This window comes from Pempheris klunzingeri, chromosome 5 (genome assembly GCF_042242105.1).
Source record: "Pempheris klunzingeri isolate RE-2024b chromosome 5, fPemKlu1.hap1, whole genome shotgun sequence".
Classification (NCBI taxonomy): Eukaryota; Metazoa; Chordata; class Actinopteri; order Acropomatiformes; family Pempheridae; genus Pempheris; species Pempheris klunzingeri.
In genome coordinates, this window is record NC_092016.1 from 17,882,877 (window position 1) to 17,899,997 (window position 17,121).

At 40.1% G+C, this 17,121-nt stretch overlaps 1 protein-coding gene across 2 annotated transcripts; it reads left to right on the forward strand.

The window, feature by feature from the left end:
• The first annotated feature begins 7,535 nt into the window (after positions 1-7,535).
• On the forward strand, positions 7,536-16,256 carry ehf (ets homologous factor). 2 transcript variants are annotated; one of them, XM_070830615.1, is made up of 9 exons: positions 7,536-7,672; positions 10,498-10,636; positions 11,072-11,329; positions 12,513-12,557; positions 12,694-12,738; positions 12,849-12,908; positions 13,455-13,499; positions 13,595-13,790; positions 15,497-16,256. In XM_070830615.1, the coding sequence occupies exons 2-9, from the start codon at positions 10,561-10,563 to the stop codon at positions 15,594-15,596; spliced, it is 825 nt and encodes a 274-aa protein (XP_070686716.1). In that variant the 5' UTR covers positions 7,536-7,672; positions 10,498-10,560; the 3' UTR covers positions 15,597-16,256. The 2 variants fall into 2 exon arrangements, with proteins under 2 accessions (XP_070686716.1, XP_070686717.1); XM_070830616.1 differs by having other exon boundaries at positions 12,697-12,738.
• The last annotated feature ends 865 nt before the right edge of the window (positions 16,257-17,121 follow it).

Here is a 17,121-nt window from a genome sequence, read left to right on the forward strand (position 1 = left end):
ACTACAAATATTAAACCTCATTATCATAGGAGCCTGTTGTTTTCTGATTTCTATTATTCCCCAGTATGCATATTTGCCTGTAAAGTGTGTGAATAATACTCTCCTAAAGTATGACAGGAGATTTTTTTTCAGCAGGGGAGGTTCAAAGTTGATTAATCTGCCCTCCAACATGGTGGTCTCACTGAATTATCATTCTACCAGAATCATATGCACGCAGTAAGGGGTATCTAGTAATTTCAGGAAAAGGCTGAGAGCTCTGATGGCACTACAGCTAATCCAGTAAAACCAGAATATCAGCCCCCTGCTTCCAGAGGTGGTTCAACCTTCAGAGCTGGTAGACATGTGAGATCCAGATATCCAAATTTAGCCACTCATCACATTTCAGTCAGTTCTTGATTACCAACAACCAAGTATCAAATAGGGGTGTTCCTTTATGAGGGGTGGACCAAGATGAGATGCATACAGTTGTTTCCATGGCAACTACTATGCCCAAAAGCCTTGCCAACATCCCACTAATTACACAATCAGACAGCTCGTGCACTCTGTGTCTGTTCCACTGTCACTCTCTATTCAACACTGATTTCATCTAAATGGTGGCTTGTCGTGTGCACTATAACATCACCAGTGTCCTTGCATTGCAGACACTCTTGCGGGGATACAGACATGGTAGTTGTTCGAGATACAATTACAATTTAATTAGTTTCCTTGCAGATTGTCTTTGGAGATTGAGCCCAGCCGTGTGTTCTTGAATTCGTTCGGTCTTTTACAGATTTCAAAAAGCAAATCCTGTTCAGTTTTATATTATTTTCCATAAAGTCTTTGTGAGTGTGAAAAAATGATGATCTGAAAAAAATGATTCATGTATTTCTATTACAGGGTATAGTATGACCATAAAACTGGAAGTAGATGGTGTGATGACATCACTTAATAAATCTAGTGTTCATCAAACAGGCAAACTATATTGTTAGTATAATTTTGGGGCACTTGAGATAACTGCAGGCCACATCTGTGCTTTTACTTTGGAACAGAGGTCCAGGAGACAGTGTATTGCCATGAGTATTGTTGACTGTCGCAGCTGTCGTTCACCTCACCAGCAAACGTTATTTCTGGGCGCTCATTTATGGCCTCTTGGCTCCGGCAGCCATCGGCGGACAGAATTCACCTCTCCGAGATGTCACTCACTTGTATTTCAGTGCAACCACATGCTGACAATTCTGAAGTCATTAATATGTTGATAGTCTTCTCCCTGGCAATTGTGTTCAACCAGCATTACAGCCCCTCAAGGTGAAAGCTTCAGCTCTGTGTACTGCCTCCTTTTATCCCAAGGTAAAACAAGCAAGGTAAAACACAAGGTATGAATCACAACACACATAAATGGCTAGTATACTCGTCTGGCAGCAAACTGTGCTGTTAATTTCGTCTTCCATGTTTTGAAGCAAGTAAAATGAAAACAAGCAGGTCTCAAATTGTTCTCTGCAGTTACAAAGTAAGTTAGATATATATGCAGTGGTAGTTCTCCTCTTGTTATACTTAGTCACTGGGTAACTACTGGGTATGTGTAATCTAAAGCGCTTTAGGTTCCTCCTTTTGGGAGAAATTTGGGAGAAACTATATTATTGATAGAGTATACGCAGACATTTAAAGGTGCAATGTGTAAGCTCTAGCCAGAATTCTAATGGCCAAATCAGCAGTATCACCAGAATGTGTAGAAATAACAGTGTTGACATGAAGAATTTCACACACAGGCCAGGGCTAATACCACTTTGCACCATGGGGGCGATACTGAATCACTGCAGCGTCCAATCTGCCCCCAGTCCAACAGGAGCGCTGCCCCAGCTAACAGCTACTGTTGGATCTCTAGGAACAATATAAACCATCCTGAAAAACATTCCAGACACAGCGGTCGTTGCTCCTTCACATTTCTGTTATTTTCTTTGGTTTGCATCAAGAGTGGTGGACTTCTCTGACCCCAGCATTGACCCAGACAGAACGCAGCAGCAGGTAGTGTGTCAGAAATACTCTCATAGGCACTGGAAATGAACCTTGAATGAGATGGCTATACATTTTTGAAGACACTGCAAGGTTTATCAGGAGGAGGAGTTGAAATGCTGCCCCCTATTTGTTTGGAGCAGGTGGTATGCCTTTACACATTACTCCTTTAAAGTGAACACAAAACTCTCTTCTTAAATTGTGAGAAACAAAAATCCATTATTTTGATGTTGTTACTAAGCTGCACACCATTTTGATTGTGTCAGGGTCAATTTCGACACACCATTACAATTGCCCCCAGCCAAACCACCCACAACACAAGTAAAAATAGGTACCCAGTAGTTAAATAATAGCTACAGTATAAATTCTCTCCAAGTTCTTCCCAAATATTTAGGTTATAGCTCAATATGTCATACATACCTTGTAGTAACAGAATAAGTACCCAGTAAAAATAAGATCCACGGTATGAGATCTTTGTGAGACCCAGAATTGTTACCCCCTTGTTACATAACTTCACACCCTGTTCCCCAATAGATGCATTCATGTATTGTCACATACTTTACAGTGTACTGGTACCCCCTTAGTACAAAAGATTACACCATAGCTCTGGAATAATTACGTTATACATTTAGGGCTGTTATCCGAACTGTTGGCCAGTTTTGCGCTCTGTGCTCAGACAGTAAGTTCCTATTGCAAGAAAGATTCCAGTGATGCTCTTTTCCTTAGAGAGAGGGAAGCAAGTTCAGCTATTTAAAAAGACACTTTCATTTGCTGTGTCACATTGTACCTTGTTATTCCCCTGGTGTGGGTCTCATGGCTAATGGACTGCTTTGTCTATTTTGTGTATATGTGTGTGACTACTTCTTCAGTTCTTCAGGTCTTCAGTCGTCATGTTAAAATTTCAGTTCTGCGCTGCAAAAGCATTTTTTGTTGGGTTCATTCTGAGGTTTTAATGCGCTACCAATAATAACATTTTCATTCCACATATCTAAACCGATGCATTAACCACTTCTTTGGCCACTTGAAGGCAGCGGAAACAAAGATTACAAGCACAGCACTGACATATAATCATCTTTTAAAGTTGATATAATGAACTTGCCAGCAAACATTTACTTATTTACACATCCAGCAGATCAACATTAACATTACACTGAAGTCTGGCCGCCTGACAAATAGTCCAATATTCACTCTCCTTTTTGCCCTTTTTCACTCTCTACCAACATCTGGCTCTTAAACTGCTAAATGCTCCACTGAGGTCACAAGCCACCTTTGTCTGCTGTTTGGTAGCATACAGGGAGTTTTTAAAGCATTTTTTTTTGCTGAAAACGGTCTCCTGCTGTGCCTGGATACACTGATGAGAGAGAAATAAAGTTTGGGGATGTAAAACCAAAACAACCAGTTAATGTTGAACTGCAAAGCTGAGTGATAATTATCCGTGGGTTTGCTCACTTAGTTTGATCCATTGGTAGTAAAGAAATATTGATTATAGCAGTAAACACAAAACATAAGTGCAAATATCACAAAGTTCTTCCCAAATAACAATAAGACATTTTTAGCAAATACATGATTGCAGTTATGATCAAGGTCAAATAGATAATAATAGGTACATAGTGGAGGTTACAGCATCACTGTAGGTTTCAGTGTGTTGATGTATCTTAACTGCAGTAGTCAGGACACTGAAGGGCACTGATGCCCTCAAAGGCACCCGTGTTGGTGGTCCATCTTTGATATGTGTTAATTGAAATACAAGGGGCTGCCTCTTTCTGTGGCAAAATCATAGTGCGGTCTAGCCAAGCCACAATAAACTGCACTCGTTGGAGTCTGGTCCGACCCTCCTTCTCATCTTCCATTTATCTTTCTCACTCCTGTATCCTTCTAACACCTCCCTGATGTTTCCCTCAGTAGGGAAAGTGTATGTAGGTTATTGTAACCTATGTGGGTAGCACCATCCATAGGCATCGTAGTCAGTAACTGTCACGTTTCATCGCCTACACATTCTCATATCACATCTGTGTTGTTCACTCATCACATAACCTTGCTGGCAGAGATGCCCAGCAGTATATGAGACAACAGTGTCACCTACGGGTGGAGGAGAGATCCACACTCTGCAATCAGGCCTGTGGACACCGTGCAGGTGAAAAGGTATTTCTACATTATTCATGCCAAGCTCTAGCACTCCTGCACTTGAACATATTGCTTGTGAGACGTGCAGAACATGTGTTCTACATGCAGAAGGTTTAATACAGCCAGTCAGTTGTCAAGCAAATAGACGACGGTGGTGTTCAAAAGAACAAGAAAGGAAAGGAGATTGTGAATAATTCATTTTTCTGTTGCACTTCTCATTACTGTAATTACACAGCCATTGTTCTTTGACAGGGAGGAAACGTAAAATTACAATTTAGGCAGTGAAATTGTCATTTGTAGCAGTAATTGACACTAATAAAATGATTTTTTCTTCTTCCCCCTTGGATCATATGCTAATCAAAATGTGAAGTATTAAAGAAGACACTAACAGGCGTGATAAGCAGCTAATGAAAGAGAGGAGGCAAGTGGGACAGTAATAGACATACTCCCGCTAATAAGTTCCCGTCCATTAGAGCATGCAAACTGTACTCCCCTCCTGTCTTGTCTGTTTCTTCTGACTGACAGCTTTGACAGCCTTTCCTGTCAAAGGAAAACTTTTGACCGCATCCCCAAATAAAGCATTAATATTCCACAGTACCACTAAGCAAGTTATAAGCCTCTTTATAAATGGATCAGTAGTGTACTATTATTGGAGGGTGACATAAGCCTCTACTTGACTCTCTAGTTAAAAATAGATGACACTGTCTGTAACGCCAGCATCTTGATGACATTTCCTTGTGTCTGGGAGGATGTCTTCACTGCCTCTCACGATGCTGGTAAGCTGACTCACACAGAGTGGAGTTGATATGACAGACTTTGATCTCTCCCACTCTGTCTCTCCTTTTTGCTATTCCCCCAGTGGACTTCTGCATATGTCGACCCACATCCACCCTGAAAAAGCAGAACGAAGATCCATGAAATGAGATGCCAAATACTGCTCTCCTTGTGACATGGCCAGAAAAAAAGTGCGATAGAGAAAGAACAAAAAAAAAAAAAAAAAGAAGTTGAGAAGCAGGACAAACCACTGGCCGTAATGAGAAGTGTGTGACTTCAGTTCACTGCTGATGGGCGTATTAATCTTACTGCAATAAAATCTGGTCAGGCATTCACAGTGGGACGGCACCAAGCGCGGCTTAGGTCCCAAATTACACCCTGGAGGCACTTTACCCTTTAAAAAGGGGATGGGAAAATGCTGCAAAAAGTCCAGAAAATAGCACCTGTGTTACAAACACGCAGCAGACGGGCTGCGGGGAGGGCTAGAGGTGACTTATTCATAACCTGTGCAGGTAGAATGGTGTCGTGGAGTCACGGGGAGATCAGGAGCGGTGAGTTTCACTATTAGGACTGTAGTGCTCTGGCGTGAACGGGGAGATGAGGGGAACTCTCAGAGATAATCATACTAACACTGAATTCCCTCATTACCTCTGAGGCTGAGCTGTGGGCAGGAGTCCAAGTCACACACACACACACACACACACACACACACACATAATCAGAGAGAGTGAGAGAGTGTCCAAAGTGAGCTCAGTGTGAACTGTGAAAAGCACAGAGCTAAGCCAGTATGTGTATAACCATAGGATGAGAGAGGGCCATTAATGCCAGCCCCTGGACATGATTAAATGTTGAGACCTGGGAGTGATTTTATGTGATTACATAGCTTGATGCATCCATGTTATATCAAAACAAATTAATTGGGTTTATTTGTTCAGCTTCACCTCTGGTTTCCCTTCGCACGACCCTGCTGAAGAAGCTCTGAGAGAAGCCTGACATACTTTCTGACAGACTTCTCGCTGCTTCAGCCTATTATACAGTTCAACCGTGCTCAAAGTCACTTCAATTATCAACATGATACTGTTAGTGCCTCTAGTCCCAAGAGGTATTGTAGTGGTACAAGGCTACAGATCAGATTTAGATCTCAGATCAAAGATGTTACATTTTGCCCAAACGCTAATTGGCGTCAAGCAAAAAATAGAATGCTTGAACTCCCTCTGATAGCTGTCAGTATAGGGCAACAGCGGATATAGAGGGTGACTAAGTTCAGTAAAAAACATTTTTTTTTTGTTACTTCTGCATGTGTATTGTTTGTTTAATCTATCTGGGTTTTGATTGAGGAAGACGTGCTCTGCGTTTGGATGATGCGAGCTGGAAAAGGCAACCAAACAGGACAAACATGTTTTGAGGAATTTGAAAAAAAAAAAAAATATCACTTTCATATTCACAGCCCTTCTTTAATAGTACAGGTTTGGGATGCACAATGGCTGAGTTGAGCAGAGACCTGATTTTGTCTTCTGGATAAGAATTGAATTAGCTTAATACAACATGTAAATGACAGTATAATTTGAAATCCTCTTCAAAGACGGCACATCTTGTGAATGTCACAGAGGGACTTAAATGATACCTGACAGAAAAATAATGCAGGATACATAAAACACTCACACATAATAAAGCCGCTCTTGATTCTCCACTGCTGTCATTGTTGTGTGATACTCACTGGGATTCGTGAGACGCCAGTTAATTGTCATCTGCCAGTCTCCACTCAGACACCTGTGGATCATTGAATGCCTGTAGGAGCTCATTTGAGACTTGATCAAAGTTTGATGTGATCGCGGTGAGTGTGAGGTCATCCATAGCTCTAGGTGAGACTAAAATAAGCTCGACCTAAATAGTGATCATCCCTCAAACAGACGGCAAGTGTGAATTTTATTCGCCTATTCAAAGCTAGGAGACACAAAATTAGAGACAGTTGTTGATGTGTAACCTTCATGAAAGCATTTTTTTTTCAGTCTTTTTCAAGTCTTTTCAGGCACACGGTCACTAATGTTGTTCTTACCATGTAGCTCCAGCGACTTTCAAAAGGTAAAAGGAACAAATTCTCTCGGGGCCTCTTACCTAAACTGTCAAGCACCTCATTCATCATGATGAAATAAGGAAAACAAATGTTGTGCAACATAATAACACAGGGGAAAATTTCTCTAAAGGTTAAACACTATTTTAGGCAACTATATGAACAATGACTTTTAGCAATTTAACGTTCCCTCTATGGACTTTTGAGTGTGTTTGGATCCATGCCTGTGAATGTGACTCCTCACGAGTGTGCACTTTTCTGCTTGAGTGAACGTTTGTTTGTGTATTTGAGAGAGCAAGTGAGAGGGAGCAGAGCCAATAGGGAATATAAAAGTTATGTGAGGTATGTGTGTGGTTTGGATGTGTTTTCATGTGTGTGTGTACAGGGAGGGTTGGTGGTGGTGTGTGTGTGGGTGTGCATTATGCAAATACCTGCCTAGTATGAGCCTGGACAGGTAGCCAATTGGAGCAGGATAAGGAAGTTAAGAGGATAAAACACCCATTGTGGTGGGGCAGCACCTAGTGTGTCTGCATGCTTTCATCTGTTAATTCAAAGATTTGAGGAGCAAAAGGACTCACCTCATCTAACTGTAAACACTAGTCCTCTTGAGTATCGGAATCTCCAGACACTGTATTGATCCTTATTCAGCCGTATTGAGAGTGGATCTATATGAGACATCTATCAGGACTGGTTGGACCCCATTCTGCTGCTCCGGTAGGCTGCCATAATTGTATGGGCTTGTCAAAATAACTGAATGCAGGATGATCAACCTGAAAACCGAACTAAAATAGGCTCAGCGTGTTTAAAAACCATTGCATTCTAAAATTATTATGATTTCTGAAACAGACAGCAAAGAATGTAGAATGTCACTGACCTGTTGACTCTTGAAGTGAATATTTGTTTTGCTCACATTTACTGAAAGAATATCAAATTCCTAAAAAAGTGTTTTGTGAAACGCAATGCATAATAATACATTCACTTTAACATGTTCCCTTGTACACTTTCACTCTGTCAACACTGCACTTCCTCACTCTGTTTCTGCTGTTGATGTCACAGAAAGGTTGCACAACTAATGCCATGGAATCAACCTCAGTTTTAATTATAGGTTGGTTTCAAAATACAATATTTGCAGTAGGTAGATAAGATAAAGGAACAATTGAGAGAATTACAAGGGAAAAACTACCAACCGAACCGAGTTAAGTTCAATGCCACCATAGGACCACTATGACTGAAATTAAACCAGCAGTCTTGACGAACAGACACAATGTTCACGTGAACTTGTCCAGATAAGCGTTGCTTATCTCCTCGTGTCACGTCAGAGGCATATACAGTGGAGTAATTTTTCACCATGACTCAGCTTGATCCTCTACTGTGACAATGTCTTTGTTTCGTTTCTGTAGCACTGCTGCCTGACTGCTGTATCGACAGACAGTGTTGGGTCAGATTACTTTGAAACATAGTCATTTACTTGAATATATGGCATTTTTGTAATTAGTGATATAATCCATTGGATTGCTAAAAAAAATCTATCTGAATGCTTATGGATTACTTTTAGGTTGGTTCAAAATGTTGAAAACATTGTGTTAAACACTTATGTTAAAAAATTTGCGCAGCCACAAAGATTTATGTATTCTACAAAAAAGTGGGACGCTGTTTTTGGGTAAGCTTTTGTTGCTGCTGTTTTATTAATCAAAAGCCACATGGAGCTCTTTGCTCTTGTAACTCCCATAACTCCACAGATCATCATCATAAAAAAAAGTATTTGTTAAGTCACCGATAACAAAACTGGCAACATGAGAGGAGTAAAAAAAGTTTCAAAATGTAATATTGTCATATCAATAAAGCATAATCAAGTAATCCATGACAATGTGACTATAATCTGATTGCATTTATTTCTCAAATGTAATCTGGGTTGATTATGGTTACTTATTTTTGTAATCTGCATAATATAAATTTCATGTGACCCATTACTACTCAACCCTACTGACAGAAATCACTTGAGCCTTATTGGTAAGATACCTGCTTGGCAGTAGCAGACAGTGGGGAGGGTTAACACACAGCATAAGACGTTTGAACAGATTGTCAAGTGGGGAGCTGATCTCCCTTGGAATGACGGCATGTGTCACATGTCTTCTAGGGGGAATCTCATTCAGGGCTCATGACTTTAGGTTGTTATAGGTTGACGTGCCAGATTTGGTTTCCTGTCTGTATGACACAGGCTGGGAGCACAACATTTACTGTTGAAATGTGTAACAGGGCTTGGCATAATTTGGTTTATAACCTACCATAAAGGTGCGGCCAGGATCTTCCAGGAAACAGTTGAAGTACTGTGTAAATAAATAGATCCATTGTGTAGCCATCTGTAATAGGTGCCGCTCCTCATATTAAAGATACTTTGATACTATGATTAACATATACTCTCAATAACATTATGACACCATCATACAATCACCCTTTTTTCACATTGGTGATCGTCGACGCGAGTCCAGTTCAAAGCCCATTTTAAAACTATCTGAGCCTTGAAGCTTTGTTTAAATGTTGGAAAATGTTACCACTCAAAAGCGCCATGGATCGTGCGAACAACGTGATTATATGACATATGGAAACAAACCCCACAGAATACAGAATGTAGAGCAGCCATCTAGTTTGGCAGTAAGTACTAGTAAGTAGTAAGTAACAGTCTGGTATGTTCCAAAAACTCTGAATCCATTTTCATGAAACTCAACAGACTAACATGAAACCAGATATTGGCAGTGAATGGTGTCAGACATGACTCAGGCTATTGTGCCTGTGCAACACTTCTTCACCCGCTGCAAACAGAAAACAGTGGAGCTGCTGAAATTCTGACAGCTTTATTTACATGGAATGCAAATATACTTTTGGATATGTCTGAAACATGCCTCTATTTAACTCTACAAGTACACAGCACTGCAAACCTTTAAATACTAACTGCAAATGTGTAGCATGAGAGGGAGAGCAGCTTATACTGAACACTGAATCATCTCACAATGAACTAAGCACTCTAACTAACAGATTAAATGGAAGTTTTGCACCATGTCACAAACAAATATGCCTCCATTAAAACATAAAACCCAACTGACCCATTCATTTGTAAATGCATATGTCCAATGAACAGCATACACAGCCCAGAAATTGCGCTGACATACAGTTCTTTTGTGTTACAATTTTTTCAGTGGCCTTAGGGGGCTTATTAAGTGTGTCTAGTTAAATACATTAGTTTTACTAAATCAATTCATTTATGTAGTTTAAAATTGTAATCCTTGAGACACCCGTCCCTGTTATGAAACAGAAAACACAGGAAACAACCGTGAATAGTATCAGAAATGTCGATTATAACATCAATGTACATAAACATACAGCTGAATCAAACAAACTGTGCAGTACATTGTTTTATGTATCATCAGAATATGTCTGTCAAAATTTGAAGTCACTATTTAACCATTAGAGTATTGCAAGAGTGTCATTAGATGCTTTACAGCCCTGAAGATTATTGTTTCATTTTCAATCTGCCCCCACAGTAAATCACTCCGCTCCTGCCTCAGCCCCTGGGCCATGGTACATCAGAGTGTACCATCTACAATATGAGCGTTACTCCATCCACCACCCTGGACAGCCAGCTGACCACTACCTGGGGCCCCACTAATTCCTACCCTGATGGTGAGGCTTATAAACAACACTAACACACTCTTAATGAAGCCTTTAGCATGTCTTCCTGGCTAAGCTAATTGAACTGTCTGCATAACAGCCTAAAATGTGATGAGAAATGCATTTATTCTGATTGCTCTCTATTCAACAATCCAGTTCTCTCACTGGAAACTTCAGTGCAAAATTAACAATTAGAACTGATGTATTGCTCACCTGGTGAGCCCAGAGCACTGAAACACAAGTCATGAATTAGGGATTCCCAACTGAGAAATGGCTCAACAGCTCTTTCAGTAAAGTGCTCTGCAGATTAATCATTGGCAAACACCTTCAGTAGAGGACTTTGTGTTTCCTTTGTCGGATTCTTGTTTTACATTCAAACAAAATTAATTCACAGGAAGACAATGTTTCAGACTGTTTTCACACACAAACATTGGTGTCTGTTCCCAGTTTCGATGGTGATGTCTGGGTATACAAGTCGCCTGTGGGCTCGTGACGCCCAGCCACAGTTCTGGACTAAATACCAGGTGTGGGAGTGGCTGCAACAGATCATGGACATGCACCAGATCGATGCCTCCAACATTCCCTTCCAAAATTTTGATATGGACGGCCATCAGCTCTGCAGCCTGAGCTACCAGGACTTCATCCGTGCTGCCGGCAGCGCTGGACCCATTCTCTTCCACAGCATCACAGAGCTCAAGTGGGGCGGTGCGTCTGACTGTCTGAAAAGGGGGGCTGAAGGGGGAAAGAGGAAGATGATTAATCCCAATAAAAGAGGAGCTGGGTGTTGAGTTGGGCCTGGAACAAAGTCTTGCTGAAGCGTTGCTGAGAGGGGATCACAGAGCCGGTCAGGGGTCGCACTGCAGGGTGCTGTAGAGGGCCAAGGACTGCTTAAAGCGAGGGAGATGATGGATTTGTTGTTTGCCCTTGCTGGAATAGGTCTTCTAACAAAGCACAGAGGGGATGTGGAGCTGTGAAACAAGCAGAGAATTGGCTCATCCACTGTTTTTTAATTAGAGTCTGAAGGCTATTGTAAAGAAACTGGAGTTCATAGGTCTGACGCTTCACCTTTGGGATCTCTATTACAGTATGTAGAATGCAGCTTTGAGGAGATTAAATCAATAAAATCATGCAAATTGTCAAAACTTGGGTTTAATTATGTGGTGAAAGACATCGGCACATCCTATTTTCTTTCCTAACATCTGAAGCTAATGGTATTTCCAAACAAAAGTTATGACAGTAGAACAGGCACAACAGCTTTAACCTCCAGGATACGCTGAAATTGAAGATAAAGCAAACTAGAGCACAATGCTGCTATTGTTCTTGTTGGCTTTAAGAGGGCAGCTCAGTGTCTTGGGATTGAGGTGTTACATTTTTATACATCTAATATTGTTGTCAAACTGTTTGTGAAACTGGGTATAATTACCAAAAAAGCTTGAGGCCTTAATATTGGGTAAGACTGTGGGAATTACCAGCGCTGCCAGTGTTTCAAAAGTGCCGTGGTTATCAAATTTTGATTTGATTTTTCATGTTGCTTCCTGTTTGATGCTACATCTCTGTTTATCTACTCGTTTTATTCTGAAAAACAGAGCATGTAGGCAGCTTTTCAATCAATTTTTCACTCCTTTTATCATCTGATATTATGAAAATTGTAAATGTTTTGGATCTGTTTGCTCTGAAAATACAGCACTATCCTATTTTGGGCTGTCAGACAGTATCTGCATATAAATCTGTTGAAAATCTCAGACTGCCTCACGGTGTAACATGCAATGTAAGGCCCTAAACCCCATCCCATAAATGCGAAAGTGAATAATCATTCAACACTGAGAAATTTAATCCACTGAATTGTGCTAACAATTAACTTCATTTTACCTTTTTTTTCACTGTGCAGGGCAGTACCACATGGAAATAGGACAACTGGATCTCAAACCAGAATGTAAGAGTCTCTCAAAAAGGTTATGATTCAAGAAAATAAGAGCAATCTCAACACAGACTTGCCCACAGTTGTTCAGATAAATGAATGATTATATCCCTACAAACTCTGCTTCTACTTACCTTTTTTCCCTTTACAGTAGACTTCTCCTGTCCATTTCCAGATGTCGGCTATCCACCTGGAGGTACTGTAAATATGTCAATCTGCTGCGTTCATGCTTTGACTAATGCTTTATGTGAAACAATTCTTGCAACAAATAACTGCCATGTTGACTTTTTTCCTCTGTTAACGTAGAAATCTACGATCCCTCGATTCATCCCGCACCTGTTGCCTCCCCCACCTCTTCTAGCCCTGGTGAGGAATTCGCAACACAAACAGACAAATAAATCATAAGATCACAAATGGATAAAAAGGATTTAACCCTCCTGTCGTGTTCGTTTCTTCCCCCTTACTTTAGTGTTCCCGATCAAATTTGACCGGTCTGTTTTAACTGCTCTTACTTTAACACAAAAACCATCACCAAATTTTATTTAACACATTTTTTCCACGAATAACTGCTGTGAATATACAAAGAATAGACAATGAAAATATTTAACATTTATTGTAAAAAATCGTGCTGGGGGGTTGTGGTTGTGGATGTGTGGGTGTCTTCATCAATCTGATGAATGGACATAATCTAGTGTTTCCCATTAATTTCCTATGGACCAGGAACACCATGGGTGTTGACTAAACCACTCAAAATTCAATGAAAGTGGTGATCAGCACTTTTATATGTGCAAATTCCTAGTGTGGAGGATATCATAAGGCCTTGAGGCAATCAGATGTAAAACACAATATTTATGATTGATTAAAGTTTTATTTGACCGGAGGGTTAAGAAACACCTGCTGTCTTTCCCTCAGATATCAAAAGGTCTTTCAGCCGTCCTCATCAGGTCAAAAAACACAGTAAGTAAATACCAACACATCTTTAGCTATTATTTAAATGTATTTTCCCACTGTGTTTTGAAATGTTTATTCTAACCTACTTTCTTTCCCCACAGGCCCAAGAGGGACCCACTTGTGGGAGTTCATCAGGGACATTCTGCTGAACCCAGAACGAAACCCTGGGCTCATCAAGTGGGAGGATCGGACAGAGGGGGTTTTCCGCTTCCTTAAGTCAGAGGCAGTGGCACAGTTATGGGGCAAGAAGAAGAATAACAGCAGCATGACCTACGAGAAACTAAGTCGGGCGATGAGGTACGTTTGTAGCTATCTTGTTTTACCTGAATCTGTCTTACCTGTAGTTACAATGCAAAACCAGTCACAAGTTATCAATCACTAGAGAAATTGCTTCAGATACCCAGTTTGCATCTTCTCTTGTTCAATGTATTCAGTAGGGACTGCGGCTGCTAATTGTTATACCATATAAGTTGTTGCTTTTTACTTTTTAGCTTCTTCTCTGGGTAACTTTTCCCTCAGAGGGAGTGAAGCTTGTCCGCAGAAATAAAGCTCCTCCACTTTCTATACAGTCATCATCCTACATGTACACAGGGGTGTTCTTTAGTCTGGCAATAGCTTGTAAAATCTGTGATGAGGAGGACATTTCACACTGCATTGTTCCTAATCCAATTTACTTAAGCAGCTTATAATGCACTTGCTACTGAAAAGAACATACCGCACTGCTACAACTAAGGAATTTACTTTGAAACAGCTTCAGTAGCTTATAGGTGACATCATTAAGAGGTAAACAACCAGTTAAGTCGACCCTTTTAAAACACATATTTGCTGATCACCTAGAAGGAGCCTGCTCCATGTTTTCACTTTCCTTCCAAATGAACTGAAATGGCCTTCTCCTCAGAATATCTTCCTGGCTCCTGCAATAGTCACAGCTTTACATTCAAATGAGCTAATCTAATGAGCTTAATTTCATTGTAGTGCAAACCACTGGGAACTCTGAAATATGCCCACAGGTATTGTCACTGTGAACACAAAGCTGATTTCCTTTTAACTGTGGTGCAGCGGGGGGATTTGCAGCGTGATGGCATCACCAAACAGATTGGTACTCTGTGTTATGAATGACAAAAGCAAAAGAATAACAATCAAACTAACTTAGTCTACTTTCTATTTGGATTCATGTGATTAAGAATTTGAAAGCGTACTCTGAAAGAAAAGACACTGAGACACTGAGGCAACTTGAAACTCTACTGAAGTTATCTTATCCATTTGATGATGACAGGGAATGAATAAAAAGCAGTAATTGATAGTTTCATCCTTATACTTTACTTCCATCACATATTGGATTACGTGGACACACAACGCTGTTAAAGTAATTTGATAAAAGCAGTACCTATAATCCAATGCGCTTGCTTTAAAAAAAGATAATAGTAGATTAATTCAGTTTATTGTACTGAATAGGGGGGGGGGGTGGGGCTACAAAATATGCATGTTGTTTTATTGGTAGTTTACATATGATGATGACAAGTGTGAAAGGTTAAGGTCAACAGCTGACCCTTAACCCCAAGTCCAGAGGACATAAACCCTTAAAAGCAGGTCACAAATATATACTTCAAATTTCCTTAAAGGCTAATAAACTGACCAAAACAGCTGGCTATTGTAGTTTTAAACAAACATTACTAAAAACGGAGGAAATACTGTATTTGTTGGGGACTAGTTTTGGTGGTGGATTTGGAGTGCTAGTTAGAGTCCATGTTGGTTGCGTAGATGGACAGTTGTCAGTTAGTGGGATCGTTTCACCAGACGAATCATTTAAAAGTGTAGTTCATCTGATTCAGAGCGCGTTTTTTCGATGTCGCGCGAGTCTTTGAATTAATCAGACTACATTACAAAATATATCACACTGAATTTTTAGATGACATTTGCAATTTGACAAGTGTTTTTGGTGATCTATAATGAAGTCCTTTTGAATTTAATTTACTAGTCAGTTCATCTGTCCTCTGTTACAGATATTACTACAAAAGAGAAATCCTAGAACGCGTAGACGGACGCAGGCTGGTTTACAAGTTTGGAAGGAATGCAAGAGGATGGAGGGAGTCAGAGAAGTGACAATTTCATTAATTTATGTTTTCTTTGATGTTGTATGCAAATGTGATGTTTTATTGTAGTTTTTGATAAGAGTATGTTTGAACTGTTTACACATTGTTGATAATTGTGTGTTTGCCTCATTATTCCTCTTTTGTATTCATCCCTTTGTTGTGACACTGCACTGAGATGTTCTTTACTGTGCCTTATTAAAAAGAAAAACTTGTTTGTTATGCCAGCATGACAGCAGTCAAGCTTCACACTCGTGTGTTTACGTAAGATCTCAGTGAAGGAGAGGATATCAAAAACTGCCAAATGCTAACATAAAACATTGTGAGCCTTGTTTTTTTCTTACGTTTTTTTCAGATACTATCTACTATCTACAAGTCCCAAATGAGCACATGTTGATGCAATCAAAACATACATGTTTTGGCACTTATACTGTGAAGTGTCCTTTGGGAAGCATGTCTGAGCACTATAGAAAAACACAATTAAACGATAAGAATAAAAAAAATTTAAAAAATCATTCCATAAGTACAACAATGCATAAACTAGTGATACATCGACATAATAGTGTGGTTTGCCTTATTTGGTTCATTTCATACTTTGCATTCACTGAACTGTAAAGAAAGTGTGTAAATGTTTGTTGATGTTTAATACAAATAAAGGTTGTATTTGTTTTTATTTCATGGAAGTCATTTTTCAGAATTTGTACAGTTTGGGTGTCGTTAAAAATATATATATGTCCTAGATGCAAATCAAAAAGAGGTCAAATTCTGGGACTTTAGATTACTATGAGACAAAGAAAAATTATTCTGATAGATCAGCCGGCATGTTGAGTTCAATCTGCCACCCAAATTACAGCTTTTCTTGCCCAGACATGATCAACATTGTCTGTCCAGAGTGTGCGAATTATTCCCTCTGAATCTGTCCCGAGCTTGACTTTGAAAAGCCATGCACTTAGAGATAGTGAGATAGTGCGGGTCATGTCTGTTTTATCATGACAGTGTGAAATGCCAAACGGTTAAACGTTTGCCAGTGCGTGCCTTAGTTGCCATGCTGCTTCCTGCAGGCAGCAGACGAATGGCCGGGGCCTCGATGGCCAACAAGATAAAAGCAGCATCAATAAAAGGCTCCTTTCTTTGGCCTGTGTTCACAAGCAAATCCATGTCTAATCTTTGCTCTGATTTATCTGCCATTTGTAACCCTTCTTTACATAGCGTTGCTCTGATTGACACAATGTTCTCTCATTATCTTTCCTGATGGCCTCAAAATTTGCCCACTGCGCTGCTGCATCCCTTTCAGTTTCTTGGCTCTCACACACATCAGTGTCACTAACCAACGCCATCATGGTGCGAGCTGAAGGAAATGACACCACATGTCATTATAAAGAAATTAAACGAGAACAATCATCTAGTATCGGACCTGATGCAGTTTCTAAAAGGATTAACAGAGCATTTCTTCCTGGTGGCAGGAAACCGTCTCTGATTAGAGGAGTTTACCATAATTTTGTTGTCCATTGATGACTCGATGAAATAAAGTAAATTGC

Coding starts and splice junctions, on each gene's coding strand:
- ehf (XM_070830615.1), top strand. CDS start 10,561: ATGAGCGTTACTCCATCCACCACCCTGGACAGCCAGCTGACCACTACC. Junction 13,500..13,594: donor TCATCAGGTCAAAAAACACA/GTAAGTAAATAC, acceptor CTTTCCCCACAG/GCCCAAGAGGGACCCACTTG. Junction 13,791..15,496: donor AAACTAAGTCGGGCGATGAG/GTACGTTTGTAG, acceptor CCTCTGTTACAG/ATATTACTACAAAAGAGAAA.